Here is a 22781-nt window from a genome sequence, read left to right as displayed (position 1 = left end):
ATGGAAGTGTATTTTTCATAATTTTTTGTAGCAAAGCCAAATATCCCGCAAAAGGAGTGAGAGGTGAAAAAGTTTTTCGCATAATTTACAACTATGCTCTACTTAGCATTCCCATTAAGATCTCGCAGCCAACCTGTATTGACCTTTGGCCCCAGAAGCTGAAACTGAGACCAGCAGGTGGCAGGCGGGAAGCGAGAAACTTCACGGTGGCAAGTTAATGCGGCTACAAATTTTCGCTATCATCGTGAAACGCTATCGGCGTCATTCATCATGCGCTGCCAAACAATTGACAACAAGGACGAAAAGGGCGCCGGGGACGATGAGGTGGCAGGGCACTAAAATCCCCCAAGTAAATCCACCATTTACCTGCAAATGAAACTTTTGAATTTTGATTGCGTTGCCGTTCATTTGGCGATGCTGTTCGAGTCCTTTGTTATGTTAAAGTGCTTTCTTTTTATCGGTATCCTTCTTTCTGGGCGAGATATAGAATTAGAGATGGGAAAAGCTCTTTAAACTAGACGTTATATTATATTTTAAAAGGTTGGTAAGCTTTTAAAGATTGATTGAAAATGAATATAAATTCCATATATTACATATTCCAAAAGTTTAAAAAATATAAAGGAAAGCTAAAATAAGGCAGCTTGATGGAGCATTTGACAATTCCATTGAGGTATTCCGCTCAAGGATCCGATAAAAATTAGGGTTATATGGGGCACTTCCGTGGTTTTTCCCAATTCTCTAGGCAGTCCCATGGAAAAATGGACGCAAAATCTGAAAAAAATTTCAATCGAAGGTTTTAATGCAGATTGATGGAGAATAGATCTACAATTCGATTGGGGTATTCCGCTCAAGGATCCGATAAAAAATAAGAAAGATATAGATATTCTTCTGAGCCATATAGGGCACTTCCGTGGTTTCTCCAAATTCTTAAGGAAGTCCCATGGAAAAATGGACGCAAAATCTGAAAAAAATTGCAATCGAAGGTATTCATTCCCCATTTCAATGGGGTATTCCGCTTAAAGATCCGATAAAAACTGGCATAACATTGCCAAATATCGCAGTAAGTCTTGTTGGTTATCCCCATACCCTTAATAACTTTTGATAGAATTTTCAGAAACACGAAACGGCTCAAGCAATCTCCAGATATCTGTATGCTCCTTGATGCTCACTACTTTTTTTGTCTTTTTGAATAATTCCAAGAACAGTACATGCCATCCCTAACATGGTCGTCTGTCAGTTGGTGGGGCCGGGTGGGAGGCTTGCCAGTTGGGGCACTTCATATGCAAAGTATGATCCACTTAATGCGATTTATAACGCGACTGGCTCTTTTGGGGAAAGGGAGTGGGGGCGGGGTGTGGTAAATATATATTTGGCTAAAGAGTGCTGAGTAAACTATGCCGGGAATGGTTCCGCAACAGCTGTTATCCGGCTGCCGCTCCATACACGGACTCCTGCTCCTGCTCGTTTGTTCCGCCTGTCATGGTCGTCATCTCCGGGATTGCTTTGCCGGCCTGCCCCTTCTCCCCCACTGTCTTTTCCCGCCATATCCTTGTCACCCGTCAGCACTGCCGTCGCCTTCGATGATGCTGCGCTTTCATTCACTCGGCGATTATGCCGAGTATGCCATTGTTGTCTCAGCCTCGGAAAATCCATTCGAAATCCCCAGTTTAGTGTGAATTTATACGGTGAAAACTCGGTTTCCTTCTGCTCTCCTCCCTCTGCCTGTTTCCCTATTCCTCTGTTGCTCTCTTTGTGCTTAGTATTTATATCGTAATCCCGCTTCCTGTTTCCTTGTTTTTAATTTAACGCCAAGTGCGGAGAGCTGCATAAAAAATGGAAGGGAAGGCAGAAAATCACCTTCTTCGGATTTTCCATAGCTGATGTAACATAATTGCTCGCGAATGTTTCCATTTATCGCCGTTTCCTTCGGACCTTTCCTGCGGCACCCGTGTCGTATGCGTAACATTGTTAGCCATTGTTCTCTGCCACGTCCGCCCCACCCCTGAGACCAGTGCACTTGCTCCAGCTGCGCCAAGGACGAAGGATATGCGAACGAGAGTGCTGGCAAGTACGAGAAGATGTCTTTATGTTATTTTAGTATAGTGTGCACATATTCTGGCTTAAAATCGAGGGTTATGTTGGGGGGGGGTATCGAATAAAGTGCACATCTTGAAGCAAAAAATTAACTTTCGAAGTGGGAAGCGTTGTTCTGCTTTGAATAAAGTGTTGCCCTAAGAAGATTGCCTCAAAACTTGTGGGACTGAAAGTTACCGACTCATTAGCAGCTACTTAAAAACTACTCCTGCAACAGCTGTCACGGCTCCTCAACTCTTGCCGCAGCACATGAATATATACTTACGCAATATATGTATATGTGTTATGTATTCCGGCCAGACCATATTCAAAATGTCGCATGACGGTGGCAAATGTCAACAGAACTCCACATTCAGGTAAACTGACAACCAGGTCTCCGGGGCCAACATCTCTGCTCTCCAGTCCTCTGGCGGTTAATTAAAAAATGGAATTCTGGCGGTGCGCACACAAAAATGCAAGAAAAAATTTTAAAAAAAGCGATGAGGTCTGGCTGGTGGGAATATGCGAGAAATTTTGGTTTAAAACCGGTGATTAATATTGCATTTGCTTTAGCTGGGAATTACACTCCATTTATCCCTCGAGCTCACTTCATTCTTTCTGCTTCTGCTTCTTCAGCTCTGTTGCCAGCACCTGTCAATGAGCTCATTAAACTGCAATTTGGAGAGCTGGCTTAGAAGAAAGTGGCTCAGGAGTGTTGCCCAGCTGATTACCAGTAAGTACTTTATGGCCAAGTTTTCACATTCCCCTATTTTACTCTCTCTCTATGTTTCTTGCGGAAAGTTGCAAACTGCATTTATAATTAAATATGTCTGCCGGTTTACTTGCTCTACGTTTCTTATATTTTCCTCCGCGGGGAGTTGCGGTTTCCTTGGAGAATCCTTGGGCAAATTTGCGAAATGATTATGCTGATAGAAATGTTGCAAGCGGAAGATAAAAAGTTTCCAGAGTTGGCTTACATTTTATTGTAATTGAATTAGTGCGCAGATCTTAAAAGGTAATAAAGTTTATCTAAATTTGATCTGCTTTTAGAAGGAAATAAGTACTTATAATGGGTTTTTATATTGTATACAGAGTTTAAGGCCCATGTCCATTCATTCATATGAATTTTTCAATTTTTTTTATATTTTCTTGACAGACCAATAAAATTGTCACATTTGCAACATGTCCCTGACAGTTGTTTGTGGTCGGCAGCTTCATCTCCTTCTTGCAGATCCTGGCCCGAGCTTGTTGTTGGCCAGTTTATTGGTTGGCCGGGCAAACGAGGCAACGGGGGCAACGCCTGCTTGATGTTGTTTTCGGGGGTGGCATGCATCATTGAAATATGTTTTTCGTTTACACCAACCGCAGAACAAGCAGAGGCCGACTGCAAAAATATTTTAGTAGCAGCAGAAGAGTGGATGGGCAGATGGGAGGCTGGGCGGTTCAGGAGGGAGTAGCATCATCCTGCGGCCAGACCACGTGACCGCAGCAGGCGGCCGACCCAAACCAAACATAAAAACAAAATGTCCGAGAGGGAGATGGAGCCGAAAGTAAACCTTCATTAATCTTATTCAATGTCCGGCACATACTTTAACCCATCCATTGCATATACTATAAATATGTTTGTGTTTGCCCGCAGAGGGGTCGCCGTATAAACAATTTGCACATTTTAAGTTGATTTCTTTTGCAGTCCTGCATCCTGCAGCGAGCAGATCTTCCATGTTGCCTTGCGGCAGTCACGCAGGGCATACGTGTGTATTAAGTATACGCCGTGTGGCTCTGCCACGAGCATCCGCAACTTTATGTGCATTACGTGAACGTGGCCACAAACACGCATAAAAAAGCCATTGGCGCTGCGATATCAAGTGCCTGCACATCATTCGAGTTTCGGAGTTGTAATTTTAAATTATTTATCAACTATTTTGTGTACTCTTGACTCGGTCTGTCGTCCGAAAGCAAACAAACAAATGGCCGAATTCTTGCAAAATCAATTAGCCATGACATCTGCATAGATAAATAGAAATTACATGCTTTTCGGATTAACAAACTAGGAGCAGCCAGGAGTCAACATACGTCAATTGCTGGCCAGGAATTAGCATAGTGGCCAATATTGTATTCTGTCAAAGTATTCTGCCAATATTGGCCTACATTCAGAATGAACATTGCGTATACGCAGTGTGAGCCATTGATTTGTGGTTGCATTGGCTTTCATTTGTTTGCAGGTCTTATTTGCAGGCTGAGGGGTTGACTTTTTATGGGCAGTCCATATGAGCTTATTTTGACTTATAAGTTGAGAGTAATTTGCAACTCGATCTTTAATTGAAATGTTTTGAGTTCAATTTTCCGCCAGAGAAAACTTGATTATAATCGGCCTATCGAACGAAGGCCTTCATTTAATGTAACATGAATGCTTATTAGTCTAAGCTGATTACGAATAGAAACATGAAATTATTGTAATACTGAAAAGAGAACCTTGTACATACAGTTGTTAAAAGATTAAAGCCTTCCAGTCAAACCTTCGTGTATCAAATTTCCCAAAGGCTCCGCGTATGGAATTCGAAACATTCGCTTTCCGACCAGGGAGTGCGTATTGCTTTCAAATCATCCTCATTCCTGCGGCTTGCGGTTGGCATTCACCAAGCTTACAGTTTGCGGAAATCAAAAGACACATTGTGCGCCGCCTGGCATCAAGTGGAGGGTGCATGCTGCATCGTGCATCGTGCATCGCCGGGTGGCAACAATGTCCTTTTCTCTGGCATTGACGCACGGTCAGATGTGAGGGTCGGCGGAGGGCTGTAGTAAAGGATGAGCTGACTGTCATGCACACATTATGCTCGCAGAAAGGACGACTTGTCCTAAAGAGCAGGATAAGCGCTGGCATGGCGCCTAACTATAAAGTCACAAAGTCAATTCATGCTTCCTGCAGCAGACGCACATAAATAAGCCCCGTCTGAGTTGGCTCAGTGAAAGGGCTTTGACTGATGAGCGTGGCTTTTTCGAAGTTTGGTTAGCAGGCTACTTGATTGTCCATTAATTTGTGTCGTACTGACTGGGTAAAGGAGCCCTTTAACATCTCTAACTCAAGGTTGCAGGAGTTATTACTTGCTTTAAGTTTTCTCCCTTCGGGAGGAAACTTTGAAAGTAATAACAATGGCAAAAAGTTTATTACAATGGTGATGTTGATGGCCAGAATGCATTAAATTAAATGCAAGCCAAAAGAAAGCTGTCCGGCGCTGCAAAGAGCCCTGCTCTGTCTGCTTTATTTACATGAAGTTTTCAATTTGCTTTCTTGGGCTTGTCAACATCATTCTGGAAAAACACAAAAATAAAAATAGATGGGAAGTGTTCCTAAGTTCCGATACACAATACCCTGAACATATATCGAAATAATGAAATGATAGAGCTAAGAAATTTGAGGCCATCAGTTTCCAATAAGGATTAGATATATTGAAATGTTTACTAAAAAAAAACCACTAGAGGAGCAAGTTCAAGTTCAAGTGAATTTGCGCACGGAATAGTATGCTACATAAATTTTTGGAAAACCGAAACTCCTCGCCGGAATGCCTTTACTCTTTTATTTGTTGCTCCCTTAATGCGATTGCATTTAAATTTATAGCGCTGCCTCATTCCTCTGCATATTTCTTGCGTATTTTTTGGAATCGCAATCAGAAGTGTTTGAGTGCCGGAAACAACTCGTTTTTCTTGACTGCAAGGACTAAGGACCTGGGCGCAACACGTCGCTGGGTGTTTCGCTGCCTATCTGGTAGCGCTGTTTGTTGATATTATTGTTGCTGTTTTCGTTATTCGTTATTCGTTTGCTCCTCTATTTTTTGCAGCTTGCATGCATTTGCACTTGATAAGCAAACACGAAGGAAGAAGGCTGGCAAGGAAAATCAACACGAGCCGGAAAATATGCATGTACTTGTTACCGGTAGATTTCCATTTTAGATGGCAAAGTCAACGCCACCGTCGCCGCCCGTGCCGCCCGCGCCACCGTCGTCGCGTTGTTTATATTTATGATTGGGGCGTGGCAGCACCCCCCCGACGCGGCATGAAAAGTGGCCGCCCTTGTAATCTGCGCCATATGTATGCAAACCAATCGAATGTCACTTAATTGGCTTTTTATGCGGCACAGTTTCGCGCAGCTCGCAGCTGAAACTTTTGCCACTAAATTTCGATCAAGCGGCGAAAACGGGGCAACGGCAATTGCCATTTGAAGTTGCAAGGACAACAGGACATTATTTTTATGGAGCAGGGGTTTAACAAAAAAAAAAGGGAAATAAAACTCCAAAAAAGTGCTAAGAACTCAGGGTTTTGCCCGAAACTTGAAGACATTTTTGGCACTGAAACAAATAGGTTTACGGCCATTTTCTTATTCTTTGTTAGAGAAATTTCCAATTTTTAGATAATTCATAAAAAAAATAAAATATTTGACGAGTAAATAAGGTGGCCTTTATAAAAAAATGTGAATAAAAGAAAAACATAAAAGCATATCTTGAGAGGAGGCTGAACGCCTTCGCGGATCTTATCAAACTCTTACTCTTATCAACGCTTCCCATCAAATATTCTGTGCCTAGGTAAGATTCAAAGAGACATATTTTCTGGTGGTGCGTTGGCATGTCCTTCGACATTCGGCACTTGTAGTTGAGCATTTGTTTTTGGCACCGCCCCCACTCCTGCCCGCAACAAACAAGTTGTTGATCACATAAAGCTGACTGGAGTCGAGAACAGAGAACAGAGAGCAGAAGGCAGTGAAGCCCTCGACCCGGCCAGAACAGAATGGGCGTCACTTCTTCCTTCGCCATGGGTTAAAGGTAGTGCAAGTGGCCACGACATGCAACTGGGAGGCAGGACGAGGGGCGAAGGTGGCCTGCCAACAACAACTAAAACAAAACATTGACATAAATACGTGAGCACAGCAGCGCTGCGGTTACAACAAAAGTTTTCGTATTCGTTTTTCGTGTTTTTGCTTTTCTTTGCGGCTTTGGGAATGCCCTTGGAAGTAGGTATTACAAATTGCTGATGAAGTCTGCTGGGAGTGCATATGTATGCAGGACATAGTGGGCGTGACAGGTTGAAGAATGTGAGAACAAGCTTTACAAAGTTTTATAAAAAGATTTTGAAGAGAAACAAGAGCTTAAAATCTGTAGGATGCAACAAATAGGCTGGCCAAAACCCAAATTCCTCTCAAAGAAGCTCTGCCTTGGGCCGAACGACGCTCCATAGGAAGGGCATTGGGAGTTCCTGGCAGAGTATACGCCATTTTTCGCCTGTTGGCGTTTACCAGTTTCCTTCAGTTAACGATGTTAGCCAGCCATTTTTTCCACCTTGTTTTTGCTTATTAGTACATAGTTTTCATTTTTATGCGACGGCTGCACGAGCTCTATGGCTTTTTGTGCTTCATAAATATACACACAAACGTAAATATATATTTTTGAAGGTTCTAGCCGGTTGTAGCTGGGCTGGCTTTGTTTTTAAACTGGGCTTGTACTTGGGCCATAAATTTTTGAAACTTGAACGCAAATGTGTACCATAGTGTGCAATGCTGCACTTTCTGGGCACGGCGGTGCTGGCACGGCAGTGCATCCTTGCTGTGAATATTTATTTTTTTCATGGTTTATGACATTTTTTGTTGCTGTTGATATGTTAATCTGGATGTGCATGCAATTCAAGTATTATTTGGTCGTTTGTTTAATTTTAACGCCACCTCGGCAGTATTTTTTGTCAGGCCGTTTTTGTGTTTAACATAAAATGAAATTTAATACAAGTACCGGGGGCCGGGGGTATTTAATTTTAATTACAAGTGGTAAACTATGCCGCAAAATATGCAAAACGCTTGCTCCTCCAATACTTCCCACTTTCTACTTCATACACAATCAAAGGTATGCTCATATAAATGCCGGGAATTTTATTGTTTTACGTGCGCCGAGGTCCTCCAAGGAGCGGCTCTAAGCGCTGCCAAGAAGCGTGGCAGGGCGACCTCATAAAAGGTGTAAGTCCCCCATAAACGCCTCTTCGCCTGCCTTTGTCATAAAATGTGCGTAAAACTTCCTTGTGGCATTTATTGATAAAACGTTTGGGCAATGAATTCCTATTTGGAAAAAAGCAAAAGGCTTAAACCAAAAGAGAACAAATGTTATCTGGTGAGGGCGGGGAAACTGTCTGATTGCATGCATACCTGGCATTTCTTTCCATCGCATTATTTATTCGATAATGATTACACCGCCATCCAGCGGGGGAGACATTTCACTTGAATTAAGGAAGTAAGTAAGATGGTCGTTGAATGGGAAAGCTAAAAACAAACTTGTATAATTATGTTCACCTGATACTTTAAGACTTTAAGCTGAAGAGTAGAGTCGCCCTTTAAAGACACAAAAACTCAGCAAAAACTTTCTGCTCCCCACTTTGAAAATTTCACAACGAAACTCCCAGGGACGCATCACCATTTGCCATGCTTCAGATACATTATCGCCAAGTAACATCTTCGGAACGTTATCGCCCGAATGTCAATGGCAGTTATCTGCCATAAGATACAATTGCTCTCAGAAATTGATATAAAAGCGCTGCTCAGCGAAAATGCCCCAATCGGAGCGCTCTAACAATTCGAACAAAATGGAATTTCAACTGCTGCTGCCGCTGCCGTTGGTGGTGTGGCTGGCCCTCGCATTTTCACCCTCATTTACACCTGTCCGCTGTCAGACGGTGTCCTGCAATTTGGGAACAAGTGTCCGCCAGAAGCGCATCGTTATCCGCAGCCCGGCGACAGGCGAATTGGCCAAGTTGGACAGTTGCCAGTACCGCGTGGCCCCGTGGAGCAGCCAGGTGTGTCAGGTGCGCGTTGATTTCGAGCGATTGGACTTGCCGCAGCCGCAGTTGAATGCGACTACCCAGCTGCTAGAGTGCCGCGCTTTTGTGCAGATTCAGCGATTTCGACTTTGTGGTCGCAGTAACGGTCAGCACTTGTACTTCCCCCTCCGCCGAGGCCAGGAGCTGCAGCTACTCTTCCGCCTAGCCAGCGGTCTTTCCGGCCAGTCCTCGTGGCAGTTGACCCTCACCCAACTGGAGTGTCCCCTCGAATCGGCTGCTGTGGCAACCCGTCGACCTGCTGTGCAGTTGCCCACGGTTCGTCCCATACTGCCCTTTCTGGGAAACCTGTTGCCAAGGACCATATTTGGTGGCCAATCGGGCTTGGGGTCCGGGTCGGGACCCGCTGCTCAGCTAATACAGTCCCTGACCTCGCCTTCGATGGCCGACCTAGAACTCCTGGCTCCTCTGGGCTGCGATCAGTACTTCAGGACCCAAACTGGGGGCATTGTCAGCTTCAACTTCGCAGGTGGCATCTACATGCCCAGCACGAGGTACTCCATTTGTATAAAGGGAGCGGCCGACGACGAGATAAGGTTAGTGATGAGTCAGAAAAGATAAAGTTTTTGGGGAATTCTACGAGTGAGTCAAAGATAGAAACCGAAATAACTCTAGCCCCTTTCCAATAGGTATAAGATCGATCACTTTGCGCTGTCCAAGGCCAATTCAGATGCACCAGGACCGGCCTACGACACCGACTGTCGCAGTACAGTGAAGACTACCGGTCGAGTGTCCGACTACCTGAGCATTCCGAACGCGTTCATGGTCAGTCGGCCGGAGCTACAGGCCAGCTTCTACTGTGGCAGCAACCTCTCGGGGCAGGAGTTGGTGGCACGTCCGCCGTTTGTGATGCACTTTTCCAGCGACGCTCAGTCGAGTGCCTCCGAAACAGGCTTCCAGCTGACCTACGCTGTCCGGCAGGCCCGGACGGAGCAGCCGGAGCAGACAGAGCTGTAAATTGGCCGGCAATAAGCCACAGCCTTAACTAAATCAACGCACACACAACTCAAATGGAATTGACATTATTAAATGTTGCAGTGATACTCGACCAATAAACCCACGAGCATTCCAAGGCTATGGATTTGCCTTACTTAATTAAATGCCCGGCTCCGGCATTAAGTCACATGCATCTATATATGTAAATAAATTATGGAAAGCCGGCAGTCCTGCAGTGTGGCATAAATGGCATGTGGTTAACAATTATGGCAATGATGGGCCTGTGTCCTGGGTTCTGGGGAATGCGAATAGCATTTCGTGCTTCGTTATTCCGATATATTTGACAAATGAGCACCAGGAATAGTCAATTGTGTTGAATTGCAGGGTGTATTGATTTAAAAGCTGATGGACAGCACTGCGTGGAATGTGTTTAAAGTTGTTCAGGTTTATTTGGTTAAATGGCTGCCATAATAATTATTGTTTAGACTCTCAAAGTGAATTATTTCAGGCCAGGTGATGTTAAGCTATCTGTAGGCTTCAGGCGAACTTCTTAATTCATTTTTCCAAAGGGATTTCCGATTAAGAATTTATCTGTAATCACTTTAAAGAACTCACGTTGTTACTCCATGCCCCCTAAACTTTTCACACATGGCTTCATGAAAGCGGATGCAAAAGGCTTCCTCGCGGCGACGCGGAGCGAAAGTACAGTGACATTTTGATGCCGACACAGCATGGCACAGCTGCGGCAATTGCCAGGCAATGTATTTTTAATGAAAATTTAACAAAATTTCTGCGGTTTAAGTGCGAAAATGGTCGGGCGCCAGGCCAGGTGGTTGATCGATAAATTTGGCGGAAACGAACATACGGAAGTGCGAATTTTTGCGATTCGGTTCGGTTGATTGAAAGCATACGCCAGCTGTCCCCGGCAGTGGATACTGCAAATGTTGAGCAAATAATGCCTTAGGCCGGATATGGAAAGGGATGAGCTTGCGGACTGGCATGTAATGCGAATAAAGGCAGCACAGTGGCATTAAAGGGCGAGAAGTGTCCGATAAACAGAATACATCGGAATTGCATTTGCATGGATGGTCCTAACACTGTGGAAATTGCCTTTCAAATATGCAAAGTCATATGCTAGGACACGATGCCAAACAATGTTGGCCAGTGCTCGTTTGGGCCAACTACTTTCCCCATCGAATTTATGTAGTTCCTTGCCGGCCAAAAGCGCCCAGCACTTTGGCTGCTTCCTTGGTGATCCCTTTAATGTTTTTGCCCTTTAGGAAAATGGTTTTCGCAAGACCGGCACAAGACGCACCAGCTCCTCGAAAGTTGCCTCTGGCTCTCTGCCAGCCAATAGCCAGTGTCCTGACTTCAGCGCAGCTTAAAGCCTCGTCATAACCGAAATCGGCCCGGCGTGTAAAGCATGCCCTGCATATTGCATTCGCACTTAATGCTCTCAGTTCATAAAGCCAAGCAATTAGAACGCTCAGCACACATGAGTTCGGCAGCCCCATTGTGTTTCACATGGCGTATGCGTAATAATTTCGTTGCCCAAAGTTGGCCAGCTGGGAACGCCATGAGAGTGTTGGACAGGCGCTGTTTTAATTGCTGAAATTTTGAAATCTTCTCTCAAAAGGCGATTTAATTTTCAGTTTGTTTTCGACTAAAACATAGGTTTATGGAGTGTATGTTTGGAGTTTGTACTAACTGGAATGCAAAACCCGGCGGATGGATATTTCCAACCGTAAGCGTTATTTTTGAACAAATGAATTCTATGGCAGTACATTTGAAAACAAAGTAGGAAAAGTTAATTCATTGCTGCACTCATTTAGTTGGCGGCATCGTATTATATTTATTCATATTTAATTAGTTTCCACTTTTCAATTTCACTTCACTTAGTTTCGGATTGGTTTCGCCAGTTTAATTTAAATTTGAGCGCTATATCAGATATTTTTTTGCGCAGCCAAATATTTTACTTGTGTGCTTTTCAGGTTTTGTAAATATTTTAGCCAACTGAAACGCAAATTTATAGAAGGGTGAAATGGTGAGAAAATAAAAGCTACAAACACAAATTGTTTGGCTGCGCCATTCGGTTTTCTAACCATAACCAGTTTTATGAGCACTATACTGGCCAAAAAATAGTGGGAGAAGGGCAAAATTCCGGAATGTTTTTTAAATTGAATTTTTAAATTTTTTCACAAAATTCTCGCCTGTTGATTTTTTGTGTTGTTTTGGCGTTAGTTCACAATGGTCCATGTTTATTTAGCTTTTTTGCCAGCGGCAGATTTCCCTTCTGATGCTGTCAACTTTGTACCATCTGACCCAGCGCCAAAGGCCCAATGCAATTTGCTCTGCTAAACAAAACATAGAAAAAGGATGAGCCGTTGCACGTGGCATAGAAAATTGTATCATAAATTCTCAAAGTGCGGGGCGATGTGGCTGAAAAGCTGCGGTTTCCACATTGTAGTTAAAATGTCACAAAATTATTAATTGCAGACGGATTTATTTGTTGGTGTTCTTGAATTAAATTTAACACAAGTGCTTTACAATGTGTGCTCTAAAAAATGGGTAATAATTAATGAAACACTGCACAAGTGACTTAGTCTTGAATATTTTATACTGTTTCCGGATTTTATGTGGTTGCTTAGGGCCTCAAGGACGCCCAATAAAAACTGACCTAAGCATTAATGTTATGTCTGCCTTATCGGTGCTTCAAACAGTGGCATTTTCACAAACTTAAATGCCAATTAAATAACATTAAATTGTGCGAGAAATGAACCCAACAAGCCAACAGCCAACAAGCGTTCAACAAAAAGAGTCCTTGAGCCGACAGAGAGACTGTCAACATGACAAAGGAAAAAATTAAGCAGCTAAACAGGGTTTTATAGACGGCCAGCTGAAATAAACAAACTGGATGGGGTGTCTGGAAAGCTGGGAGGCCTGGCTGGCCCAAAATCTGTAAGCCAAGGCAACATGACACTGGTCACACACATTCTCTCGGACAAAAGGCAAAGCCAAGCCAACAACATAATCTACGGGTTGTCAGCGGCCCAAAAGACCATAAAGGCAGCCCGTTAAGGGGAGGGCTTGTCCCGACGAGGAGCAAACAAATTAGTATGCAAGTCAGGCAGCAGATTAGGACACCGAAGTTTTCGCGACATAAACGGACAGCAGGCAACAATGGCACAGACACCGCTCCGCACCGCACTCACCCATTTCTGAGCTTTGAAGCGTTTTTTCTTGGTTTTTCGGATTTGGTCAAAATAATGAAGTCAACCGCCGACGCGATCTGTTGCTTGTTATGTTTAGAGGAAAAAAAAACCGCAGGAGCATTAAAAAAATTATAACCACAGTAAGCAGGTGGCCTCGATTTCCTGATACTCATGGTGGGAGATGCTAGTTACTAAAATCAGAACATTTAATATTAAATCCTTTTCAAGATAGAAAGTCAAACATTCTCGTAGTTTCAATTGATTCACTTAATTTAATTTAAACCCACTTTCATGAGAAATGAAAATGCCCCAACTAAAGTTATTGTTCGGTATCATGAGCATTAAAAAAGTATAAAAATGTCAGTCAGTCTGCGTACCTTGACAACCTATTTTCCAAAATTAAATGTTCTTGTTGCTGGACACTTTTTTCCGACTGGCTGACAAACTGGGCACTGCCACATTTTTTTGATTTACCGGCTCTCACCATCTTTTTTCGGGTGCTGTTGTTAAATATTTCATTAAAAATTCTTCGCACAATTGCACATCTCTGTGGTTGCTCTGCGAAGACAGAATAGAGCCCCGAAATAGAATACAAATTGACAGGCCAACCCTTGAGAAGTCACTTGCGAGGCCAGAGAAAATACATAAACCATGTCGAGTTGTGATGTTTGGAAAATGGCTATTATCAGCCATTGAGAAATGGGAAAATGTGTCACACAAAAATGAAAGAAACTTTAAATATAAACATATGCAGGGCCGTAAATCAAACGATGTCCTTTTTAGAAAGAAAGTGTGCTGGAATGCATCCTTAAATGGTGAACTAAGCTTGCTTCGAAATAAATGTTAATAAATGTGTTGACATCCATTTATGGGATGCCTCTGGCAATTTATCAAGGTTAGGCTTGTTTTGCATTTAATTTTTGGAAATGCACAGAAATTTAATGAAAACAAAAATTATTATTATTAGAAAATATGTTGACTTTTTGGTTGGTCCTTGAAGTGGAAACTCTATTAAATAATGTTTGATGATAAGTAAATATGAATAATGGTATATGTTTCATTTTTTTAGAGTTGTCTTTAATAAAACGCATTGCGGGATAAGAAAAAATCCAATTTATTTAATTCTATGAGGTTTTTAAACTGCAAATGGTACTCTTTCTATTCCACAAAATATTCCAACATTTAGTTTAATTTTAGAATAGCTTTTCCAAGTATTTATTATCCAAAAATACCTACTACCTAGCACAAATATTTCGTTAAAGTTATGGCCGACACATACTGCCAGTCATATAATTTTCATATTTTCATACATTGTTTAACTTGTTCCTTCGTCCTTTCGATGGGCAACCAACAATGTGTGTGCAAAACGTAAGTTTGCGTGCTTGGTGCATATAAATTAGTCGCTTATAATATTCTTTTGGCATTTTTCAAATTTCCAGTTTGGTATTTGCTGCCTTTCTTGCCGAGGCGGTTGCCTTTGCTTTGCTGTTGCTTCTGCTTTTGCTTTGCTTTTTGTGGTGAAAGAGTTCGTACGCCATAAAGTATGTATTCAGCTTACGTGCCCAAGGATTCTAGCCTCACGAACGAACAACAAAAAACAATTATTAACATATTAATAAATTTTAGCATATTTGAAAGGCCATAATTTTGTGTAATTCTAGATTCCCACAGCTGGGCAACACCTGAACGAAATTGGATAATCCAGTCGAGCACGTAGTTTGCATTTTTTATGGCCCGGCCTTTAAAGACGATAACAGCTTTAAAAAAAGGCCTAAAAAAATCCAATGATTAGGGAGATTACTGCTTTGTTGCTTTGGCTTTCTTATCGGCTTGAGTGCATTTGAATCATTTGCCAGCCAAATTTGCTTTACGACTGGTATCCTCTGTGCTTCGGTGTTGGTGGTACCACTTTTGATTCTTTGTGACAAAAACACCTGTTAAGATTATTATAATGCCGATCAAAAGTAATCCGATTCCAATAAGCTGGCCAATGAGTGGTGCATTCAAAGCAAGCTGGCAAGGAAAGGTTATTGTTAGATAGTTTCTTTAGGACATATTTTTTGCCCATCTCACCTTCAGCAATTTGGTCAGGTCCTCGTCCAGTTCCCCATGCATTCGCATCGTAAATAGAGGAGCATAATGATCATAAGAAACATTTTGGAAAAAGCTGGCAAACAAGAACAAAAACAACTTTAATCTTTTGGCTTGACGGGGGATTGAGATTAGCACTATCAAGTGTCTCCCCCATAAATAAACCTACATTTTTGAAGTGTTTGGCTAAACATTTGAAGTGAAGTCTCCCCTAATTTGAAGATAATTCTACTCACTCAATGGCTTCGTCCCGTTGCACTCGCACGCTTATCATCAGCTGGCCCCTCAGGTCGAGGGGAATGCCCAGGGTCGGCTCCATAATCACATGCATGCCGTGCTCCGAGGCGTTCGGACTCAGTCCTGTGGTGTTCTCCCGGTACAGCTCATCGGTGAGATAAAAGTGCGGATGGGACATGTAGAATGGTCCGTTAAAGGCTGGCGGTCCGTAATCCAGGACTCCATTGCGAGGGCACTCCCGATTCTCGAGACAAAAGCACTTGGTGTCCGGCGACAGTTGCCCATTGTCAAGGGTGCGATTGGTGGACTCATACCGCCAAAAATCTACGCCGTCGATGGTTAGGTTTTCCCGAGGAAACAGGTTCAAGAAGCGCGCCGCGTCCGGCAGGAAAATGGTGGTGGGCTGATCCCATCGGCGATCCGGGGACCACAACTCTCCGGTACTGCCATTGACTTTTCCGCACTCGCCGGGATAGAAGCCAGTATGGTTCTCCCCCTTCCAGAGCATAATGTCGCCCAACTGGCTCAGATCTCCGTGGCCGGTGTGCACTGTGAAGTTTCCCTCGGCGGTCTTGGAGTTGTTCCGCTCGTAGAACCAGCTGAAGTTGCTGTCGTAAATCGGGAGCAGTGGCGAGTGGAGCTGCTCCACAAAGTCCAGCAGGCTCTCGTAGTAGCCATCAAAGAGCCACTCGCCGGCTGTGTGGGTCATCTTGCTGTCACCGCCCTCGCGACTGAGGGTAAAGTTCATAACCTTGCGCAGGATATGTCGGAATTGGCGTGAGTACGAGGCAGCTGTCTAAATCGGGGAATAGCGGGGATTAGCAGGGATAACAGATAGTCTGGCACTGGAACTATTGAGCTCACGAGTCCACTCGCATAGATAGCTTTATATTTTATTACTTTCAAAAAATTTTAGCTCTAAATTTAAAGACCCCATAACCAATATTTAACACTTATTCTTACCAAAGACACAAAGTGCGGAGCCACCACCACGTCGTCGAGTGAGCCATTGGATTTGTCGGGCAGAAAGTGCCAAGTGCGCTTGCCGTAATAAGTCACCTCCGGCTGCTGCCACACCAAATCCTCCTTGACCTTGTAGTCGCTGAAAACGTACGGCCCGAGCTGCTCAAAGTTGGGCTTCACGCCCACGGTGTCCAAATCCTCCGGATTGGTCCAGTTGAATAAGTAAATCGAGCTGTACAAGGGCACTGGCGTGGTGACCCAGCGCTTGTAAATGAAGGAGCCTGGCGACAGGGGCATGATACTGCGAAGCCACGGACGGTATACGGCCGGCCAGGCTGTGGCCAGGAAAATCCCAAAGACCAGGATCAGGCCACCCAGGCTGAAGACCCAGATCTTCTGTTGGCGGACACTGCAGCAATTGCAGCACATTGTGCGTCTGCGATTGATTTCTGCAAACTGATTGGAAAGCTACCGAAACAGGGTTATTAATCTGGCTCTTAGCCGGCGATAGAAAGGCTCTCGGTTTTATTGATGTTTGGGGCGAAAGGGTTTGATAAGATTCGAAAACATACCCCCAATGGTATTCCCACTTAAATTGTTAACTGATTACAAACTATAATTAACATTGTTTTCAATTCGCAAGTTTTATATGGGCCCGATAGGCTAATCAGCAAAAGCTTTAATAATCGGCTATTCTTTGAGGTTATTTTGTTAACTAGGTCTAAAGCTTTTCTATTTGAGTTTATGTTGTTAACAGAGTCTATATCTTTTCTATTTGGCTCAAACAATTAGAGCTGAACGTAATCAGTTAACAGTCCCGATGGACACTGACAAAAAGTACCAGGTACTTTCTAAAAGAAAAAGACATAACACTGCTCTTTTAGGGAATTGGATTTTGCTTTCCTTTGTTTTTTTTTATTTCATTTTTAGTTTTATCTAGAAGTATGTCTGGGGAAAAAAACAATTTACACAAAATATTTCTAAAACCTAATAATATAATGATTAAAAATTATAAACAATTTGTATCACAGTATGATTTCTGTAAATCACAACTCTGTGTTCAATGCAAAGATATTTTTAATATTATATATTAGCATGGATAGAGGGCGAATCCGTGACATTAGGAGCCTCTTCGTTTTCCTTGAGAGCCTGTCTGTCCGCATCAGCTTGGCCATACCACTTCCGCTTAATGGTCAACAAGGTACCGATGGCTAGGAGGATGCTGCCCAAACAGAGCAGTCCCACGCCCGTGTAACGGCCAATGGCAGGTAAATTAAGTGCCAACTTAAACGAGTGGGAATAAATATTTTTATTATTAATATATGTTTTATTAATAATAGTTACCTTTAGTTCCTTGGCCAAAGCCTCATCAATTTCGGCTCGACTTGCTGTGGTGAAAAGTGGGGCATAAAAGCTGGGCAGTCCCTTCAAAATGCTGTTTCAAAATGCAAAAATAATAAATGTACAAGCGAAGCTTATATCTTAGCATATATATCTTACTCGATGATATTGTCCGACTCTATGTACAGGGTGATCATAACATTGGCATTCACTTTCAAGGGAACACCCATCTTGCGCTCCATTATCATGTAGAAGTTATTCTTCTCGTAGTTGTCGGGCTGGTAGCCGTTGATGGTGTTTCCATAGCTTTCGTCTGCATACATGAAGTGATCCGCCGACAAGTACATGGGAACACCTTCGGCACACGGGCCCAGATCAGTGGCTCCGCTGGCAGGACATTCGTCGTTCAGCTGTTTCTCCACCGGGCACCAGCACCGCATGTTTGCGTTCACCTGTCCGTTGTCGAAGGTACTCGGAGTTATTTCATATTTCCAGCCCTCGATTCCCTGGATAGTTTCGCTCTCGCCCGTAAACTCCAGGTTTATGATTCTGCACGTGTCCGGAATGAAGATGGTCAGGGCCTTCTCCTTGGGCTCATCGGGTACAAAGAGGTCGGTGGTGCTGCCATTCAGACGGCCACACTCGCCTTCGTACCAGCCCGTGTGGTTTTGACCCTTCCAAAACTTGATCTCGCCCATTTCCTTGATGTCACCCACTCCGGTGTGCACGGTGAAGGGTCCCTCGAAGTCCTTGGAGCCATTGCGATTCAGGAACCACGCGAAGTGATCGGTTTCGATTGCCGGTGCCAGCGGATTATTCAGAGTCATGGCGTAGTGCAGGAACTCGTCGTAGAAGCTGTCGAATAGCCACTCCACTGCCGTGTGAGTTACAAAGAGGTTGCCTCCATTGGCATTTAATGCTTGGTTGAACATCAATTTTAGAAAGGAATTTGAGTTTCGCATTTGATTGGATGCAGCCTGGAATAAAATAATAAATATCATCTAATCATAGCCTGGTATTTACTGAGCTCACCAGCGATGGCAAATGTGGGGCAGTTATTAGATCCGATTGCTTGCCCCCGGAGAGCTCTTCCTCCCAGAACCACGTCCGCCTCGGGTTGAAAGTCACTGTGCCATTATCGTGCCACTCCAGATCCATTTTCTTCCGCTCTTCTCTGTAGACGTAAGGTCCTAGTTGTTCGAAGCTGGGCTTCACTCCGTAAGCCTGAACATCAGCGGCATTCGTCCAATTCCAGAGGTACATGTAGACATAAACTGGGATCGGTAGCTCCTCCCATTTCTCAAATGTCTTCGAAGTGGGGGTCAGTGGCAGAGCCTTTCAAAACAAAAGTCCCATTTAATCAAATTTCCAATTTTAAGGATTTTCCGTTTCACCTTCATAATCTGCGTGTCTATAAAACCGGGCCAGCAGGCTATTAGCAGGATACCCGACACTGCAAATATGGTCCCCGATCCGAAGACCCAGACCTTTTGCTGGGTCACTCCGCAGCATTTACAGCACATATCGGCGGCGAAACACAGACTGTCCGCGGAAAAATCTAACTAGCATTCTTATTCATTCACTACTTAATAGATTATCCACTTATCAGCACGTCTGCTCCAATAATTGGCTTTGTTTTTGTCTCAACTGATAAGGACGCAGCTAATCGGCTTGAGTGTACTATAATCCGTATATGTATTTGAGGGTTAACCAACTTGCATTGGCTGCGGAATGTATAAGTAATAATAGTTTTCAAATATGATCGATATTTTAAATTAAGCTTCTATAGCAAAACTTTTAATAATGCAGTATTAATTAAATATTTCCACAATAGGACCCCTGCAGTTCCTACATGAAAATAATATTATATTTCAGTAGGAAAACTTTGAAATAACTTTTTCTATATCGACACTCCCTAATGTATAGGTATTAAAAACCCCGAAGACCTTGATAAATGCATTAAACATTAATGATTAGAGTTATTGTGGGTGCTTCTGTTATCAGCCAGACTAACACCTTGGCTACTTGAAGTCCTTCACTTGGCAACTAAAAATATTTAGACATTAAAAACTTATGAAAAAAAACAAGAAAAAAGGAAATAAAATTTTGAAATTAACGATAGATTAACGGTTAAGCCGGCAAACTATTGTATAAATGCGGTCAACTATTTCTGTCTTGAGTCTCGCCAACTTATCGGTTATGGTTGTTCTTACCATTTTTGATAGAGATGCAATTTTATGAAAGCAATACGAAAATCTAATCTGCCTAAGTAGCAGTCGATTAACAGTCACGAAAATCATTTAGATTGCCAATTGCCAAGCATTATTGTTTGGTCAACATTATAAATTATTTTCACCACACTTGGAAAGAAAAATTCCCATTGACGATTGGTACAACAGGCAGATTCGTGGTCTTAAATGTGGCTAACGGCCACAGGATGGAACTACTTCTGTGTGTGCTTTGGAACACAACAACGCCTGACCTCAATCTGCCACAGTACGTTATGCGTTAAAGCTTAAAAGCCACATTTAAATATTTGGCATTCACATTTCGCAATTATATTAAAATTAGCTTTCAAATTAATAAGCTATTTCCTTAAACTCTAAGTATGCCTTTATTCAATTTGCTCCTAACTGAATGCAAACTGGAATTAGTTGGCCACGAAAGCCAACTCTACTACTAGCCAACTAATTCCATTCAGTGTGCTCGCAACTGTTGATTTCGAGGTGCACTCCAATAAATGCGTAATCAAATATCTTTCCGAGATAGCTTATGTATGCGGCTTTTAGATTGAATCAATTTAATAAGGCAACACTCTATCAATTCATATAAGTCCATAGAGCTCCCAGTACAGAATAATGTATATCTGATACATATTTAATTTCTTGTTGAGTTATAGTTATAATACACATACACACATATATGAATATTGGACTTGATATATAGGAAGAGTACGACGACTGCAGTTCAGAACAATTCAGCAACATCAGCATAGTTTTCGTTTTAATGTGAGAGGTCCACCAACATCAGTTGGACATCAGTGAAGAAACAAGCCATTTGGTCATTTTATTGAGGTAGCCATTTCCAATTTAAGCTTCGATAGAGCCCTCGGCTTCCAACTGAGCCTTGCGGCTTGGCTGCAACAGTGGTTTCACATGAATTTCATACCTTTGGAATTTTAAGTCTATCTTAATATTTACCTTCGGGTGCATCAGAATAAACGGCAACTCGGCGCAAAGTTCACCGCCCAGAGCTCCCAAGAAGAGCTTGACTTTCACAGCATAGGAGACGATGATGCCGAAGGCATCCCTGGCATCCTGGCTGGCAATGCTGCAGTGGAGAATAAAACTATTATTATCGGAACAGTTCCAACTAAGAGTAATTACTCACAGTGTGGTCGAGGCCAGAGCGGTGTCCTTGCGCTTGATATCTCCCTCGACGGCGATGCCTGCCCGGTCGCAGTTGGCCACCAAAGTGGGCACCAGATACATCACCTTCTGCAGGCTAGATCCCGGGTTCAAGGGGCAACCCTCGCTGGTCTCCATGAATGCGATCGTGTTGCGGAACTGACCGTTCTGGAAGAGCACCACGTCGACGCCCTGCTGCACCATGGCCTTGACCTTCTTGACCACCTTGTTCGAGTTGTTGCGCACACAGATGTTGACGGCGATCTTTTCGCCATGGTGGTAGAGCTGCTTGTCCAGGGTGACCTCCAGCTCCAGTTCACCGGGCGACAAGAGGAAGTCCTTGCGGACGACGGTGCAGGGCTGGATGCCCTGTTTGGTGGGCGCGTACTGCACCTTGCGGATGCCCAGGTTGATGGTGCTGCGGCGATGCGACCGGTCGCAGTCGCTGTCCCCGGTGAAGATCTTCACGAAGTACTGGACGCCACATGGCTGGCTTTCATCACTGGCTCGCTGCTGGAGCACCACGGAGGCCGGCGAGCTGGGCGGCATCTGCATCACAAAGGGGTAGGCGTTCGAGCCGAGCTTCTTCAGCAGGCGCTCCTGCATCTTGGTCAGCTGGATGTCCTGCTTCTGGGGCGGGCACACCTGCTGGGAGACCAGAGTCAGCTCCTTCTGGAACCGCAGGCCAATCATCTCGTCATCCTCTCGACCATAACGGAAGTTGCAAACCAGCTGCACGAAGATCTTGCGGTTCTGGCGCACGTACTCGTCGTCCAGCACCACGATTCCATCTGCAAGTAGATGCTAATTAATCGGTGATTTCGGAAGCAACCTAGTCGGTCACGTGTTTTCGCCGGTCACGTAACTAATAAGCCGGTTGCGCTGCTGCTAATGCAACCATCTCCGGTTGCATAAATTACTGGCGAATTTAATTATATCCTGGTTTGTGGCGGCATGGCATGCAGTTTATATTTGTCTTGCCGAGCTCACCTCCATTTGGAGTAATTAATTGAATAATTTGGCCAACAGTTAACAACAAATTTTATTACTATGTGCTCCTTATAAGATCCATCCCTTTGGGATACCTACCAATGGGCTCCACTTGAGTGACGGAATCCACAAACTCCCTCCTGTTCATGTAGAGGGTGATCATGTTGTTCGGAGAACACTTCTTGAACACCTTGAAGTTGACCACCATTTTGAAGCTGTTTTTAATTAGTCGGAGCTCTCAAAAATCAAAATATTATTTCCAAAAATTTATTTCCGATTTCAACGATTCGCGCTCGTCTGTTTTGGGGATACGCCGCGTTCCGTTGGCCACTTGGCTATTAATTAGCGCTCATTGGCAATCCGGCATTTATACCCGGCCATGTCGCACCTGTCGCACCTGCAAATTCAATTAGCCGCGCTGTAGTAAACTCAGCAGTTCTTTCGTGGCACCCGCACTCCTAGGGGTTCCTTGGTGTCTTTGATATTGACATTGCAACTGCGAGCGAAAATCGATGGCTTGCCATTAAATAATACCCGACCAACATGGCGTATTAGCAATGCAAGCCTGAAAATAGCTGGGGAAATCAATAAAAGGTGCGTATTTTGGTTTGTTGTTTTCCGAAAGTGACGCATTTATCTAGAAATATTACGTGCACACTGGACTTTT

General features: G+C 43.6%; 4 protein-coding genes and 1 long non-coding RNA gene across 5 annotated transcripts; 1 reads left to right on the top strand and 4 right to left on the bottom strand.

The window, feature by feature from the left end:
- Positions 1 to 500: 500 nt before the first annotated feature.
- On the bottom strand, positions 501 to 5097 carry LOC116654949. The gene is made up of 3 exons (XR_006507445.1): positions 4557 to 5097; positions 3138 to 4497; positions 501 to 3080 (listed from the first exon to the last, which is right to left on the bottom strand). It is a non-coding gene; the product is annotated as an uncharacterized LOC116654949 (long non-coding RNA).
- A 3562-nt stretch (positions 5098 to 8659) lies between these two features.
- LOC6497898 lies at positions 8660 to 10014 on the top strand. The gene is made up of 2 exons (XM_001961636.4): positions 8660 to 9473; positions 9567 to 10014. The coding sequence occupies exons 1-2, from the start codon at positions 8686 to 8688 to the stop codon at positions 9892 to 9894; spliced, it is 1116 nt and encodes a 371-aa protein (XP_001961672.3). The 5' UTR covers positions 8660 to 8685; the 3' UTR covers positions 9895 to 10014.
- Positions 10015 to 14188: 4174 nt separating this feature from the next.
- LOC6497631 (protein croquemort) lies at positions 14189 to 16844 on the bottom strand. The gene is made up of 4 exons (XM_001961637.4): positions 16377 to 16844; positions 15413 to 16209; positions 15159 to 15252; positions 14189 to 15098 (listed from the first exon to the last, which is right to left on the bottom strand). Exons 1-4 carry the CDS (start codon positions 16803 to 16805, stop codon positions 14931 to 14933), a joined length of 1488 nt encoding a protein of 495 aa, XP_001961673.1. The 5' UTR covers positions 16806 to 16844; the 3' UTR covers positions 14189 to 14930.
- Positions 16845 to 17254: 410 nt separating this feature from the next.
- Positions 17255 to 19277, bottom strand: LOC6497630 (protein croquemort). The gene is made up of 5 exons (XM_001961638.4): positions 19112 to 19277; positions 18750 to 19052; positions 17877 to 18694; positions 17721 to 17811; positions 17255 to 17660 (listed from the first exon to the last, which is right to left on the bottom strand). The coding sequence occupies exons 1-5, from the start codon at positions 19238 to 19240 to the stop codon at positions 17460 to 17462; spliced, it is 1542 nt and encodes a 513-aa protein (XP_001961674.1). The 5' UTR covers positions 19241 to 19277; the 3' UTR covers positions 17255 to 17459.
- Positions 19278 to 20560: 1283 nt separating this feature from the next.
- LOC6497629 (phosrestin-2) lies at positions 20561 to 22464 on the bottom strand. Its single transcript, XM_001961639.4, has 4 exons — positions 22214 to 22464; positions 21108 to 21915; positions 20918 to 21047; positions 20561 to 20854 (listed from the first exon to the last, which is right to left on the bottom strand). The coding sequence occupies exons 1-4, from the start codon at positions 22320 to 22322 to the stop codon at positions 20807 to 20809; spliced, it is 1095 nt and encodes a 364-aa protein (XP_001961675.1). The 5' UTR covers positions 22323 to 22464; the 3' UTR covers positions 20561 to 20806.
- Between the last annotated feature and the right edge of the window lie 317 nt (positions 22465 to 22781).

This window comes from Drosophila ananassae, chromosome 3R, assembly GCF_017639315.1.
Source record: "Drosophila ananassae strain 14024-0371.13 chromosome 3R, ASM1763931v2, whole genome shotgun sequence".
NCBI classification, from domain to species: domain Eukaryota; kingdom Metazoa; phylum Arthropoda; class Insecta; order Diptera; family Drosophilidae; genus Drosophila; species Drosophila ananassae.
This window is presented reverse-complemented; position numbering and strand designations above follow the sequence as displayed.

Excerpts from the sequence above, each read along its gene's own strand:
- LOC6497898 (XM_001961636.4), top strand. The coding sequence starts at position 8,686 with ATGGAATTTCAACTGCTGCTGCCGCTGCCGTTGGTGGTGTGGCTGGCC. Across the intron at positions 9,474-9,566 it reads GCGGCCGACGACGAGATAAG|GTATAAGATCGATCACTTTG; the intron begins GTTAGTGATGAG and ends CCTTTCCAATAG.
- LOC6497631 (XM_001961637.4), bottom strand. The coding sequence starts at position 16,805 with ATGTGCTGCAATTGCTGCAGTGTCCGCCAACAGAAGATCTGGGTCTTC. Across the intron at positions 16,210-16,376 it reads CTCCGCACTTTGTGTCTTTG|ACAGCTGCCTCGTACTCACG; the intron begins GTAAGAATAAGT and ends TCCCCGATTTAG. Across the intron at positions 15,099-15,158 it reads ACCTGACCAAATTGCTGAAG|CTTGCTTTGAATGCACCACT; the intron begins GTGAGATGGGCA and ends TTTCCTTGCCAG.
- LOC6497630 (XM_001961638.4), bottom strand. The coding sequence starts at position 19,240 with ATGTGCTGTAAATGCTGCGGAGTGACCCAGCAAAAGGTCTGGGTCTTC. Across the intron at positions 17,812-17,876 it reads GAGTCGGACAATATCATCGA|CATTTTGAAGGGACTGCCCA; the intron begins GTAAGATATATA and ends ATTTTGAAACAG. Across the intron at positions 17,661-17,720 it reads CTTTGGCCAAGGAACTAAAG|TTGGCACTTAATTTACCTGC; the intron begins GTAACTATTATT and ends CACTCGTTTAAG.
- LOC6497629 (XM_001961639.4), bottom strand. The coding sequence starts at position 22,322 with ATGGTGGTCAACTTCAAGGTGTTCAAGAAGTGTTCTCCGAACAACATG. Across the intron at positions 21,916-22,213 it reads CACTCAAGTGGAGCCCATTG|ATGGAATCGTGGTGCTGGAC; the intron begins GTAGGTATCCCA and ends ATCTACTTGCAG. Across the intron at positions 21,048-21,107 it reads GCTCTGGCCTCGACCACACT|CATTGCCAGCCAGGATGCCA; the intron begins GTGAGTAATTAC and ends TCTCCACTGCAG.